Source organism: Podarcis cretensis, assembly GCF_951804945.1.
Source record: "Podarcis cretensis genome assembly, chromosome: 2".
NCBI classification, from domain to species: Eukaryota; Metazoa; Chordata; class Lepidosauria; order Squamata; family Lacertidae; genus Podarcis; species Podarcis cretensis.
In genome coordinates, this window is record NC_137171.1 from 20,838,633 (window position 1) to 20,853,517 (window position 14,885).

The 14,885-nt window shown below is 46.0% G+C and overlaps 2 protein-coding genes across 7 annotated transcripts in view; one reads left to right on the forward strand and one right to left on the reverse strand.

The window, feature by feature from the left end:
- The window catches only part of ITGA7 (integrin subunit alpha 7), a 90,368-nt gene that overhangs the window by 1,314 nt on the left and 74,169 nt on the right, over window positions 1–14,885 (forward strand). The window contains exons 3-4 of one of the 6 annotated variants that reach the window (XM_079965358.1): window positions 5,165–5,267; window positions 12,720–12,796. In XM_079965358.1, coding sequence (XP_079821484.1) covers window positions 5,165–5,267; window positions 12,720–12,796 — 180 coding nt within the window. Of the gene's footprint in view, window positions 1–5,164; window positions 5,268–12,719; window positions 12,797–13,105; window positions 13,243–14,885 lie in introns of those variants that run through there. The other 5 variants (XM_079965361.1, XM_079965359.1, XM_079965362.1 and 2 more) reach the window with 5 other exon arrangements.
- On the reverse strand, window positions 1,108–13,172 carry BLOC1S1 (biogenesis of lysosomal organelles complex 1 subunit 1). Its single transcript, XM_079965726.1, has 4 exons — window positions 13,030–13,172; window positions 10,650–10,722; window positions 3,279–3,411; window positions 1,108–1,595 (listed from the first exon to the last, which is right to left on the reverse strand). Exons 1-4 carry the CDS (start codon window positions 13,088–13,090, stop codon window positions 1,485–1,487), a joined length of 378 nt encoding a protein of 125 aa, XP_079821852.1. The 5' UTR covers window positions 13,091–13,172; the 3' UTR covers window positions 1,108–1,484.

Below are 14,885 nucleotides of genomic sequence, written 5' to 3' on the forward strand. Positions count from 1 at the left end.
AAAATGTTGTCTATAAGAAGAAAAGAAAATTATTATAAATTAATTTGGAGATGGTATTTAACACCAGTCAGATTAAATGAAATAAACAAGGAATATCGGTGTTATGCCAGGAAACAGGGAATTATGTTCACATGTGGTGGGGGTGTAAATATGGCAGGAGGGCTGACTAAAAACAAAAGAACACCACCAGCGTCCAAGCATGCAGCATGGAAAGCAGTGTAGCGATGAGCATTAAGCATCTCCCGCTCCGTCAAAGTGAGGCTCGCATGAAGGCTGCTTCCATGTGTGGACATCCTTCAGCTGGGAATCCTAAGCAACTTGGAGGAAATGTCAGATACTGCCACTTCTCTGCTTTAAAGTGGGACAGAGCCTCCTAAGTCCAAGGGGGAACCTGCCATTGAAAGTATCCGAGCGTGCAGGATAAAGGAGTGCGTTGGAAGCTAGGATCCCATGCCTAAGCTCTGCCCCAAGTCTTGTGATCAATGGACTTGCTTGGAAGGAACGTAATGAAAAGGCATTGTTGATTCAAGAGCTCCCATCACTACAGTTATGAAATCTACTTTTAAGAGCTGAGTGGGATTGAAGAGACTGAATAGTAATGCATCTCACAGAAAAAGTAGGAGGGGTATGAGATGTCAAGGACTTTGCTTTCCTTGGCCTTTTATAGAAGATTCTGTCTCCTGTGCAGCAAAGTTGGCTAATGGGGAGGGGGAAGGGAAGGGAAGGGAGGCTGGAACTTGGGGGGCTTAACCCCTCTTCTCATTCCATTACACACACACACACCGCCCCCTAACAAGCAGGCGCTGCATGTTGAATCACAGTAGATTAGGACAAAACTAGCCGGAGAAGGGTTCCTTTGTTAAGGCATGAAAAGGACCTTCAGAGAAGGATTTAAAAACTAAAGAGGATGAGGAGGCCAGGCTGGGAGACATATTGGGCACTGAGCCAAACCTACATTGAAGTACTCAAGTCTCTGTAAGGTTGCCTGTTTGGATAAGGGGAGCCAGGATACCATCTTTGCTTCTCCTCTCCAAGATGGGCCTGGGCAGCAGATGCAGCCAGGACACACGCTGAGCTCCCTTTAGTGATTCATGCCAACACTCACCATGTGTTTAAACCATTCGTTTTTATTCCGTTCTTTCTAGCTTCGTCACAGCAAGAGGTAAAAGCTGGTCTGCACAACCCCTTCTCCACCTTTCATTGGGTGTATGTTGTGTTTCTCCTGAATCAATACTGGTTTGTTTTTAATTCCCCACAGCCAGATACCACTACCACTCATTCAGCAGTGACACACACAGGCCAACATGCCTTTCAGTCGCTGGCTGGGGGGCAAGGGCAGATCTCGCCCGCTGCTGCAAAAAGGCAGCCGCTGACCATTTAATAAGGGCTGGCAGACAAGAGATTTGCCATTTCTTTACTTGCGCCCCCATGCTGCTGGCTGCATGAAGCGAGGGAAGGGGGTCCAAGGAGGAAAGGTGTCCATTTCAGGAGGTGGACGGCTGCAGCTGCCCTTTGTAAACGTACTCTAGGGCCGTGGCAATGGTCCGCATGTCCATCTCAATGCTACGTGCCCAGTTTTCCACGTCGCCAATCTCCTGCCGGAAAGAAGAAGTCACGGTCAAAACACTCATCTCTTTGCGTCTCAAACGGCACGCACCCTGTTTTTCCACCTGCCCTCAATCTTACTCCCAGACACCCAGTTAGGGCAGGGAGATTTCGGGTGAGTTCAAAGCACACTGTACAGTTTGAGTTCTCTGATTTGGCCTAACTTCTCTGCGATCCTCCTTTGGTTCCTTCCTCTTTATGCAGCCTTTTTCTTTCTCCAAATTCCTCCTTGAAGCCCTCACTTTTCCATCAAGCTTAATGCATTTGCCCAAGTTTATCCTTGTTGTCTCCTACACTACGGACAAAAAGACTGTGGCCTCACTGGGACGGAGACTCATCTCACTTGCTTATACTACTATGTAAAATGCCATGTAAATTGACAGCACCATATTAAGAATTACTGTTCACAAGCAACTTTCAATAATTTCAATTGCTTGTGACTTTATTTCAATAGATGAAATGGCTAACTAAGGTACAGAAGAACTACATATACAAGCAGTCTCTGCTAGGATCAGGCATGACCAGACATGCTAATACTTCCAATTAATGTCCCAGAACGTTTTACTCTTATCTTTGAGAACAATTCCACAAGACACTACAGCTACATACTGTGGGTTTTTAAGCAGCTATATATGGCAGCTTTAAATAAATTTCTCCATGCAACATTTAGGGTGGAAAACTGTACAGATACCAAATTTCACGCATACACACAATTTTGTGGGGCTAACATATTCTGATTATTTTGTCTCTCTTGCCGAGTTAATAACATGGGGAGCCCCATGCCCAGCAGGTGGAGCTCTCCAACTGATTTTTGTCAGGAGCACCTACAACTGGAAGAAGCACAAAGTGTGCTCCATGGCTAGAATCCTATCATCAGGGAGTCTATATTGTTTTGGCACAAAAGCTGTGAATTGGAATATGCAGGCTCTTGGGTTTCCCCAACGTGTCTCACCCTCCTTAATTCCAACCACGTGTTTTCTCATTCTCTGCTTCCCCATGCATACTTTCATGTTCTCCCTCGCAGGTATAGGCTCAATACACTGCGGCATCCCTCTCAGACAATCAGGAATAACTTTCTGACAGCAAGAGGAATGGGCTCCCTTGGAAAGTGGTGGGCTCTCCTTCCTTGGAGGTTTTTAAGCAGAGGCTGGATGGCCACCTGTCATGGAGGCTTCAGAAACATAGCATTGGAAGGGACCCCAAGGATCATCTAGTCAAAGCACCTGAAATGCAGGAGTGCGCAGTTGTCCTGTATGGGGATCGAACCTGCAGCCTTGGCAATTATCAGCACCACACTCTAATCAACTGAGCCATTTATTTGAGATTCCTGCACTGCAGGGGGTTGGAACCAGATGTCCCTTCAAACGCTGATTCTATGATCACCTACTGCCTCGGATGTCAGGGACAAACTGTGACTTCTCAGCAAGCCGCAATACTCAAGGGCTAATTTGTTATTACTTCAATTGTTCTGGCACACACCAAAGCCTGCCCCAATCCATTCTCCTTTATTGCCCACGAGCCCCTTTCTCTCCCTTGTTCTCTGCGCAAACCCAGCCATGCTTCCCCATCGCCAAACCCCATCACCCATCGAGTCCTGTTGTAATTTTTAGGCTAATCTTGAGGTTACTGTGCAAGATATGTGCCTCCCCCGTAGGAGCAGCTATCCCACCGACCTTCAGAGCCTGATTGAAGTTTTCCACCATGCTGATCCACTGGCCGGTCTGTTTGGCAAACTGGGAAGCCTGGATCTGCAATGTCTTCACTTCGTGGTCGAGCTTCCTTTGGTTCACATAGGCCTGCGCCACCCTAGAGTGGGAGAGGGAGAGAGAGAGAGGCTCAGCGATTAATTAAGACAAGTAGGGGAGGGAAACAGAGGATCTTTCTCTTTGCCAATCCCTCCATCGCTGCGTTTTCTGCTCGGCTCTTCGCCATTCCGAGTGGCTTCCCAGCTCGGAGCGAGCTAACCCCAGGGGCAGAGGCAGGCGCTGGGAGTCTGCAGCTGGGTAAGTTCCCAAGCTGTAGAGGATTTAATGGCCCAGCAACATCTGGCAATCATTATGCAGCACTGGGAACATCTGGAACCTATCATGGCCGAGGCAAAGGCAGGTAAAGGGCTGGGCAATGATAAGGCGTGTGAGTGATTTTCCTCACCAAGGGAGAATAAATCGCCCAAACAAGGGTGGGTAACAGGGAAGGGCAGGTCAGTTACCCCCACAAAACAGTAAGGGTGTGGCCAGAGTGGGGAGACTGCGGGCAGCCATGGTAGTTTCAAGATATGTTGCTGTGCAGCTGTTATAGGAAGAGACAACGGGATCTAAAGCAATTCAGATTCAATTGGGTCGATTGCGTGCGTTTCCGGGTGGCAAGCTTCCATGCTTCCAGAACACTTTCAGAAAACAATACAGATTTTACAGCCTGAGGAATGGTTCTATGCAACTTGTAAGTTTGACATCCAAACTTTTTTAAAAAATTACTGGCTCATGAGGCACTACCTGAACTATTTTGTATGCTCTAATAGCCATATGTGGGGTGGGGAAATGGATGGATGAGTAATACATCTAGTTAAAAACAGAACACTGGAGTGCCAACACCCCTCATCCTACCCTGTTTCAGTTACAAGCCAAGAGAAATTGATTTCTTGCCAAAAGTGGACATAAAACCCAGGCCTCTGTTGGAGCACCAGAAGTCGTTTTTGCCATAAGCGACTGGCATGGGATCGGGAAGTCACAAGTTGTTGTTTAGTCGTGTCCGACTCTTTGTGACCCCATGGACCAGAAGAAGAAGAAGAAGAGTTTGGATTTGATATCCCGCCTTTCACTCCCCTTCAGGAGTCTCAAAGCGGCTAACATTCTCCTTTCCCTTCCTCCCCCACAACAAACACTCTGTGAGGTGAGTGGGGCTGAGAGACTTCAGAGAAGTGTGACTAGCCCAAGGTCACCCAGCAGCTGCATGTGGAGGAGCAGAGACGCGAACCCGGTTCCCCAGATTACAAGACTACCGCTCTTAACCACTACACCACACTGGCTGCACGCCAGGCACTCCTGTCTTCCACTGCCTCCCGCAGTTTGGTCAAACTCATGTTTGTAGCTTCGAGAACACTGTCCAACCATCTCGTCCTCTGCCGTCCCCTTCTCCTTGTGCCCTCCATCTTTCCCAACATCAGGGTCTTTTCCAGGGAGTCTTCTCTTCTCATGAGGTGGCCAAAGTACTGGAGCCTCAGCTTCACGATCTGTCCTTCCAGAGAGCACTCAGGGCTGATTTCCTTAAGAATGGATCGGTTTGATCTTCTTGCAGTCCATGGGACTCTCAAGAGTCTCCTCCAGCACCATAATTCAAAAGCATCAATTCTTCAGCGATCAGCCTTCTTTATGGTCCAGCTCTCACTTCCATACATCACTACTGGGAAAACCATATGTTTAACTATACGGACCTTTGCTGGCAAGGTGATGTCTCTGCTTTTTAAGATGCTGTCTAGGTTTGTCATAAGTCACAAGTACAGTCCTCTATTTGGTTTTATCAATGTCAATTTGATTTTGTGTTCTCCAAAATTCATACACAGGGTGCACTGTGGTTAATGGGAGGAACTTGCTCCACAGGACCAGCAAGATGCAAGTCGCTGTGTCCAGCCAGCACGTGTCTTGAAAATGAATGTCTCTTGTTTGGTAAGAGGTAAAAGAAAGTGAAGCGTCATGTCACTGTGGAAAGGTAGACAAATAAGCCCACCTTTGGGGAGCTGGAAGAGCTGTTGGAGCTCTCTTCTGCCATAGAAATATCACCCTTGGAACGGAAACTGGGAGGGCAAGTTTGCCCATTCTGGTTACATACTGTTTTATGACAACTTTAACGAGGTAACTTGAGATATCCAAGTGAAGCAGATGAAACGGTTTTATACCCTGACTAGCTTAATAAGTAAACCGACTACATAAGAGAGCAAAGAATGCTGCGGTTTTGACTCATCCACCTGTATGCTGTTTACGATGCCAGGTGCTGGGCTATTACTGTACTGTCTTTCCCAGGGGAGAGGAGAAGGAAGCACTTCACCAGCCCTATGGTCAGTGGCCGTCGGGTGCTTGGGAATCCCACGCGAGGGATTTTGACAGATGGGCAGGATAACCCGGCTGTCAATCATGTGACTGTCAATAATAGTGTCATGTGACTGACAGCTGGGCAGCCCGCCCAACTGTCAAGTTCGGACCCGTGAGGCTGATCCTAATAAGGATCTGGCCTATGGAACCAAAAATGTCCCCCACACCTGCCTTAGTTGGATGGAACAGGTTCCTGAATGATGCACTATTTGTTCATGTAGTAGAAAAAACCCACCTAAATTGGCTTATATGAATTATATATATCCCTATTAATGCATTTAGTGTTTGACAGGAATTTCATCTACACCATTCTCCGAGTAAGTCTTTAACATCCCTTCATGAAATGTTGTTCTCATTTATTCCTGCCTAATGAAGTGGGTCAATTAAGTTTCAGTAGTTTTTAATGAATTATTTACTGCGTTCTGATCCAGTCCCTTCTTTAATCAAATAGGCGCTTATTTGAGATTCTGCTGCTTAATCTGAGGTATTCTTTTGAGAATACTTCCCTAGCCTTCAATGAACTATTGTAATCCACTAAGTTCCTGTCTTTAATGAACTAGGCAATTAATGAAGTCTTTTAATAGTCCTTGTTAAATCATTTAAAAATGTTCTTCAGTGAAATAATTCTTTTTGTATTTTGTAAGGGGATATATTTTCGGGGGGGGGGAACTTCTGAATGAAGTTCATGTGTTCTCTTTTCTTACTCAACTGTATATATTTGGTAGAATTGACACAATGGCACATATATTTGGCAGAAGATCTGGGTTAAATCTGGCATTTGGGACAGCAATGATTCTTGTGCAAGTAGTGAATCTGTGGAAAATAGGGACCAACGTTTGTTGGTATTGTCCTAGTGAGAGGCTTGTCATCAAACACTTCATTGCACGCATTTTCAACTTACAAATGCGAACAGTCTAACTCACCTGGTCAAACACGTTTACAAAAGTCTCCTGTTATTCAACAAGATTTGCATCTTGTTACTAAGCTCTATAGTGAGGAAATATTTTGTGCGTGTAATAAAGTGTGTTAATTATATTAAATACTTTTGGGGGAATATAAGGAAGTGTTTGAAGATTAGATTGTAAGCTTGTGAGCAGGGGCTGGCTTGTTTTAATTGGTTGTATGTAAGCCGCTCCTGGAGCCTTTTTGGCTGAAGAGGGGTACAAATGCTCTAAATAAACCCGGTAAGGAAAGCTAAGTGATAGTTAAAGAGTATTTAGATTCTTGTATGTGTCCGTGCTTCAATCAGGATAGGGCAGCAGGGTTGGACACATTTGCCTGGATCTAGAGCTTGTGTGATGCTCCTGTTGCTGCAGAAGTGGCCAACCCCACAGGCTGCATTTTAGCATCGGGAGTTGAACCCTGTCAAAAGGTGGGCTGAAACAGAATCCCCGTTTGAGGAGTACACTTTACTCTGGATACAATCACACTGAGGCTCTGGCTTTCCGAAAATAAGTAAGCTAATATTTACTGTTGGAAATACATGTGGAGATGCAATAAGCTATGCTTGTTCTTGCATCTCAAAAGAGAGTTCCAAGTATGTGAGGGAGGCAGAAAGATGGGAGAAAGGAAGTGAAGACATGAGGTCAGCAAGAATATTGGTCTAATGCTGACAGAAGATCAACAAAGGTCAGCACAAGGTGGCCAGTCTAGGATGCTTGGAGGCCCCCCCCCTCTCCTTTCCAATGCAGATACATTAATCAATTGTGAGTTTTTTCTCACCTGATATCCCTTTGAAAAAATATTTTCCACAGAGATGGGAATTATAATATTTCTTAGATGGAAGAAAATAAAGTCATTACATGAAAAGCTGGAGTGACAATTAAGAAACCTGTACCCACCAAAAATTAAGGATATAATGTATTATAAATGAAGGATGAGTTGATACAGGTTTAGTATTGTGGGATGTTTTTAAAGAGGACCATTTTAGTATTTTAGCAGCTAGATATGACAAGAGGAGGGAGCAGCTTGCTGTTTTCATCACAGTACAGTGGTACCTCAGGTTAAGTACTTAATTTGTTCTGGAGGTCCGTTCTTAACCTGAAACTGTTCTTAACCTGAAGCACCACTTTAGCTAATGGGGCCTCCCGCTGCCAGAGCACGATTTCTGTTCTCATCCTGAAGCAAAGTTCTTAACCCGAGGTACTATTTCTGAGTTAGCGCTGGATTCATGTACATATACAGGGCAGAAAAATCCTTTGCCTCCTTAAAACAAGAGATGTTTTGAAAAAGCTACCAAGCGAGGAATGTTTTTAGCATGGCAACTGACAAAAGAACAACAGAAATGCACCATTCCATCTTTAATAAGCACGGAGCATGGAGAACTATATTTCTTCAAACTACAATTTACTGTATAAACACAATGTAGTTGAGTATGGAAAATAATGGAAAATATTTTTATATCAATGGAAATTTCCTAGATTGAATTTCGAAGAAAGGATTACTCATGCAATTACAGCTCAGGAGGTTATGTACGCATGTCATGAGGCTGGGCGCCTTTAATTCTGCATTCTATCAAGCCCACATACAAATAGCGGCCCCTATTATGGCCAAGCTTTCAAAATTACTGTATAATGAAGGGAATTACTCCTCAAAGCTGAAAATCAAGCAAAGGTTGCCAATAGAAGGGAAGAGGCAGTACGGTAACTGCAAAAACATCATCTTAGCCCATCAAAAGCTTGGGGAGGGGGAAATGTCCCATCATCAACATCTCTAGAGTGACCCCAGGTGGTTCTCTGTGAGGGGGAAAAGATCAGGATACCATAACAAATGGTCTTGTCCGCATACATTTTGCAAGGTGACAATGAAAATGGCAGCGTTGGGTTTTAACCTCACATTGCCTTCTAGCATCTGAACTGTGACAGACTCAAGAAGCTTGACTGGTCAAAGCAGAGATGTTGTTTCCCCACTATCCCACCAGCCCTGGAAGTCATCCAGCTGGAATCCAAGTAACTCTCCCAGGGCAGCTAAATACAGCAAGTGTTTGGGAACAGTGAAGTAATCCCTGCTTCAAAATAGCAGGCAAGAAGCAGGAAGGTGAACAGGAGGCATGCTTTCTGTGCAGAAGTAGTGACGCCAGAAAGCTTACTTCAGATTTGTTTTAACACGTACGTTACTACTTCTTAATAGACCTTCTTTTCTGTGTTCCCCTCCAATCTACACTGTGTGGCAATATCCTTGGGAAACAGCAAAGCAAGGGTAGCCATGTGGTCTCTCCCATTCTAAACAATCAATATAGACTTAGCAATGCTGCCAAAAACCCCTAGGGAGGTGTGGGCCAGAAGAATGAAGCAGCAGAGACTTCTCATCAGCTAACCACAGAGCTGGATGGCGCCAATAGCAGAGACTGGACACCACTTGTCAAGGCGATAATAGGTCATGCTATAGACATGCAGCAACTTCCACTTTTCATGGCAGTGAGAGGCAGGTCTGCAGCTTGGATAAGGCATAGGGTTAGTAGCCCTTCTGTCCACTGTTTATGAATATTGTTTAATTTAATAGGGGAGAACAACTTTAAAATGCAACATGGACCACAAAGAGCTTAGCTGACCAAAATTAAGAAAGAATGCCCTTCTAATTAGCATGTTATACTTTGCTGACGTAAAAAGTTCTTGCCTTAGGGTGTTTTTCAGCCATTATTCCTGGCAATTATTCCATCTGCATTGTGGATCTTAAGTCACTCTTCCAAAACCTTTACAGTAAACTCCACAGGCTAGAAACTTAAATTTGTAAAGCTAATATTCTCCCAATCATATCAAACTTTCTCAGGCTAAGGCAAATTGCTTTGCTGAGCAATATGGAGGTCTTGGCTAAGGCAAAAATTAAAGGAACTGGAAAGCTACTTCAGCAGACACAGGAACTCTCTAGTCCGGTCTTCAATATTCAGCTCTAAGCAACTTAAAGAAGTGTTCCAAGATGATGTTAGGATCATTATGAAAGGAAAAATAAAACTGCCAATATCGAAACGCCGTTATACAATTTTATGATGCAACCACACTTGGAATGTTGTGTACAGATCTGGCTGCGGTACTCAAAAAGGATATTATAGAACTGAAAAAATGGCAACCAAAGGGACCTGAGGACTGCAGCAACTTCCCTACAAGGAAAGGATAAAATGTTTGGGGCCTCTTTAGGAGTGGGGAAAGGTGACTATGGAGGGATGTGAGAGTTTTATGCAATTATTCATGCTGTGGAGAGCAAATAGAGGTTTTCTTCCTGCCTTGTAATACTAGAACCAGGAGTCATTTGATGAAGTTGAGTGATGGGGGGTTTCAGAATAGATCAAAGGGAGTAGTTCTTCACATGACGTCTAGTTAAACTATGAAATTCACTGCCACAAGACATGGTCTGCCAGCATTAAAAAGTCTTCAAGAGATGCCTGAAAGTAAAAAAGCGAGGATGCTAGCTAGAATCTGGGCTGGAGGATTGTTCCACAATATGGGGCTGGCAACATGAAATGCCCAACTCCTAGGGCAGGCCAGTTAGGTGTTCAACATGGAAGGGAAACTAATAGCCTATGAATGGAGCCTGCGTCGTTCTTTTTTGAAAGATACGAATTCAATAGAAAGTGCGCCATCATCTGCAATTGAGCTGGGCTCAGGAGATCCTTAAGGTATCCTGGACCCACGTTTTTCAGAGCTTTGCATAAAAACACAAGAACCTTGAACGTGACCAGGTAGGATATGAACAGTCAGTGCAGATGTTTTAGCGAAGGTATCACAAGCCCTGAGCCATTTATCGCTGTTTGCTGTCCAGCTGCTGCATTCTGCACCAGCTGGAACGTCTACTGAGTCATGACTGCCCCCCACTACTATGCAGGTTCTCAGTTGACATTTCCTTGTTAGGGAGCAATTTAGCAGACTAAAGGTTGGAAACAGCTCACACGCGGAAATGGGTAATAGTATGTGGTACTATTAACCAAAGATTTGTATGGAGCCATCATTACTCAGTACCGCTTACCCAACGTTCAAGTGGTCAACCAGGGCTTCGGTTAAGCAAGTGGCTGCAGCGATGGCCTCTCGCCTCCGCCGTTCTAGAGAGAGAGGGGAAGCAGAGGCCATTTTGTCATCTCAAAATGCCTATATGTTTTGCGGGAGGGGCACAAATTGAAGATGCATCAACGCTAGCACTCTTTGTTTGCTTCATGCAACTAGTCCTCATAATGCGTCAAACATGCATGTGCTGCCGCCTTTTCTTCCAAGTTTGGTATTTTCATCTCCACTCCCCTAAGTAAACACTGAGGGCTTTTCAACATCTCCACTGTGTTCCTCCCCAAACTCGCTATTTAGCACTCAATTGGAGCAAACAATTTGTTCAGATTTAAAGCTTAAGAGCAGATTTTCCCTGGGAAAGGAGTGTGGCAAGCGGCAAACCGATCTGGCCTGTGCTTTCTAAGCAGAGGACACACAGGAGTGTGGACGAGCCTTAAATGTGTGCACAAACTTATATTTGTGCATCCATATCCTTCCTACTAATTTGACAGTGTGCTGGAAGGGGGACACTGAGGCAGAATAATCAGAAGGAGCCTTTTAAAAAAATGAGTCTGGCAGTGCTCTTCAACCTCGGGTTGGTCTACAGTTGTTGCTGGACTACAACGCCCATCATCCCTGAGCATTAGCTAAGCTGCCAGTGGGTGATGGAAGTTGTGGTCCAACAGCAACAAGCCACCCAACAGATAGAAGAAGAGGAGGAGTTTGGATTTGATATCCCGCCTTTCACTCCCTTTAAGGAGTCTCAAAGCGGCTAACATTCTCCTTTCCCTTCCTCCCCCACAACAAACACTCTGTGAGGTGAGTGTGACTGGCCCAAGGTCACCCAGCAGCTGCATGTGGAGGAGCGGAGACGCAAACCCAGTTCCCCAGATTACGAGACTACCGCTCTTAACCACTACACCACACTGGCTCTCATAAAGATAAAGTGGCAGAGCGCCAAAGCGAACAGATGCCCAAGTGGAAAAACACTTTTTTGGGCCTAGACAGTCCAAAACACTTCCCTCAGCATCTAGAAAGCCACATGTTCCCCACCAAACCTTGGTCCATGACTCGCCATTTCCTGGCTTTCATGGTTGCTGCGCTCAATGCGACCCTCGATTTCTACAAGTAAATGGCGGGAACCCAAAACCCTCCAAGTGTCCCTATTTTCCAGGAACAGTCCCAGTTTCTGGTTTGATCCCAGAAAGTCCCACTTTCCCTTAGGACGTCCCTATTTTCAGCAGGGAAAAGTTGGGAGAGTATGGAGTTATCTGAACCCTGAGCCATTTGAAGGCAGCCCTGTATGGGGAAGTTTTTAATGTTTTCTTATGTTTTAATATATGCTGGAAGCTGCCCAGAATGGCTGGGGCAACCCAGTCAGATGGGTGGGGCATAAATAGTAAATCATCATCGAACGTCCCTATTACATCACATAAATGTTGGAGGGTATGAAGTTATCTGAACCCTGAGCCATTTGAAGGGGGAGTTTAAGTGTTTTATTATGTTTTAATATGTGTTGGTAGCCGCCCAGAGGGGCTGGGGCAACCCAGTCAGGTAGGTGGGGTATCAATAGTAAATAATAATAATAATAATAATAATATAAGGTAAAGGGATCCCTGACCATTAGGTCCAGTCGTGGCCGACTCTGGGGTTGCGGTGCTCATCTCACTTTACTGGCCAAGGGAGCCGGCGTACAGCTGCCGGGTCATGTGGCCAGCATGACTAAACCGCTTCTGGCGAACCAGAGCAGCGCATAGAAACGCCGTTTACCTTCCCACCGGAGTGGTACCTATTTATTTACTTGCACTTTGATGTGCTATCGAACTGCTAGATGGGCAGGAGCAGGGACCGAGCAATGGGAGCTCACCCCGTTGTGGGGATTCGAACCGCCAACCTTCTGATCGGCAAGTCCTAGGCTCTGTGGTTTAACCCACAGCGCCACCCGCGTCCCTTATAACAATATAGAAAGCCCCTATTACATCGGAGAAATGTTGGGGGGTATGGGAACCCGGAGAGCCCGAAATGCCGTAGGTAAAGTGCGTAACATTCCTATTCACAGCTGAGCTCAAACGTACACAAGAGAGTAAAACAGAGGCGCCGGAAACTCCCGTTCGTTTGGCTCCTGACGGCCGGCAGGTACGCACTCCTCCTCCCTTCCCCTTTTCTCCCCAATGACAGCCCTCTGGACCAATAGCGACAACCCACCGCTGCCGCAAGGGCGTTTTCATTGGCGGTGGGCGGTTGCCAAGGCAACGCTCGGAGCAAGGCCCGCGCGCCCGGGGCCCCGCGGTGTTTTGGTTTTGCGTCCGAAGCAGCCGAGCTGCTACGCGAGCCCGGAGGCTTCGGAAGGGGCGCTAGGCCGCGCTCACCTTGCAGCTCTTTCCTCTCGCCCTGCTTCGCCTGGTGCTCCCTCAGCAAGCGGGAGAGCATGGCTGCGGAGAAGCCACACGGGGAGAGAGTCCTCTTCGCTCCTCTTCCTCGTCATATGACTCCAGCCGTCGTCACATGACTCGCCAAGCGCGCGCTCTCTCTCTCTCTCCGCCCCCCCTTCCCGTCACTGGAGAGCAAGATTTCGAAAATAGGTATAAATAACCCTGCGAGATATAGTTACCATCTCCCTCCCGCCATCTCGCCACGCCCTTTGGAGTTTTGCGTTTTTAATATAGGCAGAGGTACAACAGATTGAATTTAAATACTTCATTGTCACTTGTACAACTTGTATACAGTGAGGTCTAATTCAGTTGCAGCTGAAATTGGAAAAGTGGGCGGGGTGACAAATTGGGTACACTTGAAAACGTTGGCAGCATTATAACATAAATTCAGCAGTGTAAACAAGTTTTGTTGTTGGGCGCAATAATGGAATACTGAATGGTTTAGTTTAGGTAAAATGTGCAGGGATTTATGATACGCAGAATGAACCGTGGCAAGGGAAGCCGTTGACATTTTAAGGTGGTTTAAAGGAATATTCTAAAGTGTAAAACAGAAAAAAGTAAAAAAATGATTTACGGTATAGTGTATATAAAAAAGGGAAAGAGGGTGGGGTGGGTGAGGTGCTTCACCTGTCAAATTTCTGCCTGTCATGCAGCTCTGGTAAGTTGGTTGAGATACTCTGAAAACAACACTGTTTTCATGCTCCATGGCTGTATCCTATTTTATCATAGGAACACAGGGAAGATGTCTTATATATATATATATGTTGTAAGCCGCTCAGAGTGGCTGGAGGAAACCCAACCAGATGGGTGGGATATATATGAAAATTATCATCATCATCATACTGAATCAGACCATTAAGGTCATCTAGTTTAGTACAGTCATACCTCATGTTACATTTGCTTCAGGTTGAGTGTTTTCAGGTTGCGCCCCGCGGCGACCCGGAAGTACCAGAAAGGGTTACTTCTGGGTTTTGCCACTCGCGCATGCGCAGAAGCACAAAATGATATCACTCGCATGTGCAGAAGTGGCGAATTGCGACCCGCAGACGCGGGTTGCGTTCTGCTCATGTTGCGAATGGGCCTCTGGAACGGATCCCGTTCACAACCAGAAGTACCATTGTACCGTGGTACCTTGGTTCTCGAATGGCTTAGCTGTCAAACAAATTGGCTCCTGAACACCAAAAACCCGGGACTAAGTGTTCCGGTTTTCGAACATTTTTTGGAAACTGAACGTCTGACGCGGCTTCTGCTTGAGTGCAGGAAGCTCCTACAGCCAATCAGAAGCAGTGTCTTGGTTTTCGAACAGTTTCTGAAGACGAACGGACTTCCGGAACAGGTTAAGTTCGAGAACCAATGTACCACTGTATTGTCTACACTAGCTGGTAATAGCATTTTGGGATTTCAGGCAGGGGCCTGTCCCAGCCCTGCCCTGCTGTTCTACAACTCACTTTGTTGTTGTTGTTTAGTCGTTTAGTCGTGTCCGACTCTTCGTGACCCCATGGACCAGAGAACGCCAGGCACTCCTGTCCTCCACTGCCGCCCGCAGCTTGGTCAGACTCATGCTGGTAACCTCGAAAACACTATCCAACCATCTCGTCCTCTGTCGCCCCCTTCTCCTTGTGCCCTCCATCTTTCCCAACATCAGGGTCTTCTCCAGGGAGTCTTCTCTTCTCATGAGGTGGCCAAAGTACTGGAGCCTCAGCTTCACGATCTGTCCTTCCAGTGAGCACTCAGGGCTGATTTCCTTCAGAATGGAGAGGTTTGATCTTCTTGCAGTCCATGGGACTCTCAAG